We start from the raw sequence: 6000 nt of genomic DNA on the forward strand, positions 1-6000 counted from the left end.
CTGGCTATCAGACTGAATTGCATCTATACCTGGGTGTGATGATGTTGTCACTGGTCATCATGATTCTATTTTGCTCTGTTCTAGAACCCGACTCCTCAGATCCAGAATGGCTTCAGTCCAACCCACCGTATCCAGGCATTCTTTTACCAATGGACACAGTCTGACAGAAATGGCAAAAGCAAGACTACGTATGACTTCAACAAGAACTTCATGGCCTAGTGGATCTGAAACTGCAGCACTGGTGCTTCCTTCTTCTCCATCAAGTCTTTTGTACAGCCTTTATTTGTCTCTCTAGTTCATGTCATTATTTATTTAAAGAGGTAGTTTTTTGTTTATTGGGGAAGTGGCTGGGCAGTCGGAATGAAGGGGCATGTGGGTGGTTTCGGGGGGAAATGCAGACCTTTTCAACTAAACAGGAAGATAGCTAGAAATATAAAACAGAATAATAAGAGTTTCTATAGATATTTTTAAAAGAAAGGAGTTTAACAGAGTAAGCATTGGTCTGAAAGAGAGTATGAAGAATTAATAATGAAAAATAGGGAGGTGGCAAATGAAGTGGTCAGGTATTTTGCATCAGTCTTCACTATACAGGATAAAGTAGCCTCCCATAAATAGCTGTAAAGCAGGAAGTGAAAGAGAGGGAGGAACACAAGAAAATTGGAATCACCAGAGAAGTGGTACTGCAAAAGTCAATGAAGCTTATGGCTGACAAGCTCACGGATCCTGATAGATGTCATCTGAAATATTGCAACAAAATGGCTAATGAGATTGGTAGTGTATTGGTTTTAATTTTGCAAAATTCCTTAGATTTGGCCAAGGTTCTAATAATTTGTAAAATAGCAAATGTTATCCTAAAGGGAAGAAGAAGTAAAACAGGGAGTTATAGCCAGTTAGCTTAATAGCTGTCATAAAAGATGTTAGTAGCTATTATGAAAGATGATATAGCAAGGCACTTAAAATTTAAGATAATCAGGCAGAGTCAATATGGTTTTTGTGAAAGGGAAATCACGTTTGATCAATTTGTCAACATTCTTTGAGCAAGTAACATGCTATGGATAAAGAGGAACTGGTGGATGAACTATATTTGGATTTCCAGAAAGCATTTGATAAGGTGCCACATCAAAGCTTATTACAGAAAATGAAAGCTCACGGTGTAGAATGTAGCTTATTGACATGGACAGACAATTGGCTAGCAAACAGGAAATAGAAAATAGGCATAATGATATAACGTCTCTTGAGCGAAATCTAGAACTAGGGGTCACTTTTTAAAAATAAGGGATCACATATTTAAGAAAAAGATAAGAAGACTTTTATTTTATAGGTTTTGAGTATTTGGAACTCTCTTCCTCAAAAATTGGGGAAGCAGGGTCCTTGAGTATTTTTAAGGTAGAGGTGGATAGCTAGATCTTGGGCACCCCACTTTAGGCAAGATGCGATAGTGTTGGAAGATTTACTGGAATGGAACAGAGGTAAGGAACTTCAGTAATGTGGAAAGACAAAGTAAGCTGGGATTGTTCTCCTTAGAGCAACAATTATTCAGAGGAGACTTAAAGCAGATATTTAAGATTAGACGGAATTTCAATGAATGAGGAGAAATTGTTTCCTTTGCCAATCAGGCATTAATAACCAATAAAGTGCCACATTAAAGGTTACTGCAGAAAATAAAAGCTCACGTTGTCAGGGGGCATAGGTTATTGGCATGGATCGACGATTGGCTAGTTAATAAGGAACAATTAGCATGAACAGGTCATTTTCAGGTTGGCGAGATATAATGGAAAAGCGCAGCAGGTCAGGCATCATCCAAGGAGCAGGAGAATCGACGTTTCGGGCATAAGCCCTTCTTCAGGAATGCCCGATACTTGAATTCTCTTGCTCCTTGGATGCTGCCTGACCTGCTGCGCTTTTCCAGCAACACATTTTTTCAGCTCTGAACTCCAGCATCTCTTTCCCTGGCGAGATATAATGAATGATGTGCAAAAAGATCAGTGCTGGGGCTTACACATTTTACAACTTATATAAATTACTGTACTTGGATGAAGGAGCCAAAGCACAATCTCTGCTCTACAAAGAACAATGCCAGTGTCTTCTGTCTGTCCACTCGGCTGAAGTTGAGTATTTTCAAGATCGAAATCAATAGAATTTGGACTCTCAGGGTATCAAGGGATATGGAGATTAGGTGGGAAAGTGGATTTGAAAGTAAAAAAAAATCAGTCATGACTTTATTAAACAGTGGGGCAAGGGACCATATAGTCTTCAGCTTTGATTTGCTTCATTCTTGTGTACTTCAATTCAAAGTCTCTGTTGTGTCATGGTTCCTGGTGCTGTCTACTGACCCTCCCAGTTGGGAGATGGGGTGACTGTGTTGTCACAATGGGAAATTATAGACGAGACAGCCCCATGGGTCGATATCCTAGCCAAGAACAATCTACTGGCACTAAATTTCACTTAACTGTTACCCTAAACCGCAGGAATATCTAAGAAGGATAGATCACCCTCAGAGCGAGAGCAGTGTAGGTTTTTCAGAATGAAGATTAAACTATGAGGTGAGATTACACAAAGTGAGGCTGTGTTGTCTGGAATTTAGAGGTGTTTGAGCAAGGTGTTCAAGAAACAAAGGGGTACAAATAGAGTCAGTTGGGAGAAACTATTTCTGCTAGTTCGGGAATGTAGGACAAATGGAATAGTCTACAAGTTAGACACATACCTTTCGGCAGTGAAATCAGGTCTCACTCCTGTACACAAAATAGAAATATGGAACAGACAACTGATGCTTGATTAATAGTTAATTTTAAATCAGAAATGGATAATTTTATGATCAACTAAAGATACTAAGGGAAATGAGGCAGAAGTGGAATTATGACGTTAGGTAGCAGCTCACTGTGATCTCATTGAATAAGAGGATGCAGGAGCTAAGTAATCTACTCTAGTTCCTATGTCCCCAAATATTTCTGATCTATGTTTTGTATTGAGACAATACTTTTGGATATCACTCCTAGACAGTCTCGCTCTAATTGTAACATAATGTCACCTTGTTTTGGAAATAATTTCTGTTTGCCTACTCTATCATATCTTTCAATTGTTGTGATCACCCTACGGAGATTCACCTTTAGTTTTTGACTCGAGCAAATACAAAGGACCAGCGCATGCAACCTATCCTCTACCCCTAGGCCTTACGTTTAAACCACAGCATCGCAGTAAGCACAAAAATTGGGATCATGTACAGTAATGAACAGGAAAAGGCCATTTGGCTTCTAACACATAAACAAAAACAGGAATTGTTGGAAAAGGTCAGCAGGTCTGACAGCATCTACGAAAAGAAATCAGAGTTCACTAGGCAATCTTCTATGAGAATGGGTTTCTATGTGGTTATCTATGTCTGGCATGGATCTGACAATGGCATTTGTGAGATGGAGAGGTGCAGAGAATGCCAATCTCTCATCCCCATCCAACAAGGTGACCATACCAGGGCAGGTGTGTTACTGAACGGGAGCAGTTTTCAGTGGATTCTTCTCTGCTCACCATTCTTGCCCTGGCCTCCCTGCCCTGGCCCCAAAGAAAGGCGCCTGTCAGCAAGAAATCACATCTTACAAATTCAACAGGCTGTTGTGACCTTGTGAGATCAAGTGTCAATTAGGTAAGAACCTCAAGAGAGCAAAGGTGGAACAATGGATTTCAGGTGCAGATTAGCAATGATTTGACTGTATAACAGGATAGGCTCAAGGGGCTGAGCGGCTGCTCATGTTCCCTTGATAGAATTATCCAACCATTGAATCATATTATCAGTGCGGAATTGGGCACAGATGGACAGAAATCTAATGGTCTCAAGTCTCTAAGGTTCAGGCTCAAACTACAGGCAAGGGTGCGGAAGGGCAGAATTGCCAGGCCTTTAGGGCAATTGTAACTGGTACAAATGTTTTCTACGTACACTCAAACCTGAAGAAACCACCATTAAACAAGACTGTCTGACCAGCAGAATTCAAAAGTTCTTTCATGGATCCCCTTTAAAATGACAATACATGAATGAAGTCCTGTTCCAGCTGAATCCGATCAGCCCCTGGTGAATACTCTCTGTAAAAGCCACAGGGGTTATTAAGTATTGGACCAAGGGTTGGACAGGTTTGGCCACAGGACACGATCGATTCCTTGGAAACATTATGCGGATTTGTGGAAGGATCTGGACTGCATCCAAAGGAACTGCTTATAGAAATTTCTCCTGCGAGAAGTTATCCATCAGGCTATTTACTGGATCAAAAATTGGGTTGTTGTTGAGGGTGCCAGTGTGCACTGGGTCTTGCAAGGATTAGGGTAGTCTTTCTTTCTCTCCACTTTTCTTTTCAAACATCATCAGTTTGTCAATTATTTCATGACAATAATCCTCAAACTCTGTAACTGATCTCCAAGTTATAGCTCCAGTCCTCTGTTTGAGGAAGAATGTTAGCACTGACTAACTGAGGGAGTACTGCACTTGTCAGAGCACCACATTTCAAATGAAATGCTGGTCAAATGGAGTCCCGGTCTGCTCCATCAGCCAGATGTCCTGCTATGCTATTAGGAAGAAAATTGGAGGAGTTCTGTCTGTTGGCTTGGCCAATATGTATCCTGTAACTAACATCACTAAAACATGATTATCTAGTTTTATCTAATGGTTTTCCAGGGATTCCTGCTGTGTGCAAATTGGCTGCTACGTTTCATACATTACCCTTCAAATGCACTGAATTGGCTGTGAAGCTCTTTAGGACACCTTGAGGTTGTGAAAGGTGCTATATAAAAGCAAATTATTTTTCTGTTTGTAATGTGGCCTGAGAGATCCTCACCTTGCTCCCCACCTTTTCCCTATCATGATCCTCTTCCCACATTTGTCAAACAAGCTACGTTATCTGTCTATATATTCTGACTGGCCTTGGGCTGTTCATTGAGCTGGGATCAAATGCTATTTGCTTTCATACCCTTGCCCCGAAGCAAAGGAACGCAGAAGAATGGAGACAGAATATCCCACTCCTCACACAGCAGATGAAATACCCTTAACAAAACATAATTCTTGCATACCATTGAATGTCAGTTCTTTCCCTATTTTCCACCTAGAGGTGACCGATCTCTAATTGGCAGCTGTCACCTAGCATTCCTGACTGAAACCAAGAGTTCACTGTGGGAAAACAGCAGTCATCGACCTGTGACCCACCATTGTGTGAGTTCAGACCCTTGCATGTTGGCTTTAGATCACTGTAACAAAGGGCTGGCAAAGATACAGTGGGTTACATGGTCCCATTGTCTCCTGTAAACCTCTATTGTTCACCTTAACAGTGTTTCTCACTCTCCAATTGTTTTAACTTTTATCAGAAAATCCCAGCACTGTTGTAACATCTGATTACTGAGAGCAAGTGTCAAGGTGGAGCAAACTTTAAATTGTTTTTCTGGAATAAAGGTGGTGAAAACATTATGAAATAACATTAACATTTGCAATAAATATCTTGCAAAGTTCACCAAGTTGTTTTACAATGACAAGTTGATTCAAGAGGTTTTATTTAACATAGACCGAAAAGGAATGGACTTAATATCAGTTTGCCAACCCTTCAGGAGTGACCTGAGGTGGCCAGAAAATGAAGATAAATATCCAGACCATTGCTATGAGTAACTCTAGGCCTGTGAAATCGTAAGGACGTTAAAAGCAATTTTTAAAATGTATCTGTTTATTAATATTGGAGATTGGGAAGAATGAGTGATGTGCATTTATCAGTCAGTTGGCTGTAAAGTGAAAGACATTCCATCAGCTTTGACAACCTTTACATAATAGGAATTTGTCTTTTCTCTCACAGGGAGTGTTAACAAGTCCTTAAATCATTTTATAGGTGGCTGCTTTGCTAATCACCTCCTCATAGGTGTCATTGTCTGACAGCTCCAGGTTGATCTTGTGAGCGGTGCCCATATGCTGTTTCAGTCGGTTGTAGTGGGTGAAGATGCTGCCACAGGTCAAGCACCTGTAGTTGGGGTGACTGCTGTGTT

At 40.6% G+C, this 6000-nt stretch overlaps 1 protein-coding gene across 1 annotated transcript in view; it reads left to right on the forward strand.

The window, feature by feature from the left end:
- The window catches only part of LOC122542851 (uncharacterized), a 35343-nt gene extending 29865 nt beyond the window's left edge, over positions 1–5478 (forward strand). Inside the window, exon 6 of the mRNA XM_043680944.2 lies at positions 85–5478. Within this exon, the coding sequence (XP_043536879.2) occupies positions 85–219 (135 nt within the window). The 3' untranslated portion in view covers positions 220–5478. The remainder of the gene's footprint in view (positions 1–84) is intronic.
- The last annotated feature ends 522 nt before the right edge of the window (positions 5479–6000 follow it).

This window comes from Chiloscyllium plagiosum, unplaced genomic scaffold (genome assembly GCF_037043375.1).
Source record: "Chiloscyllium plagiosum isolate Xiang-an unplaced genomic scaffold, Cpla_swu_hap1 HiC_scaffold_47, whole genome shotgun sequence".
NCBI lineage: Eukaryota > Metazoa > Chordata > Chondrichthyes > Orectolobiformes > Hemiscylliidae > Chiloscyllium > Chiloscyllium plagiosum.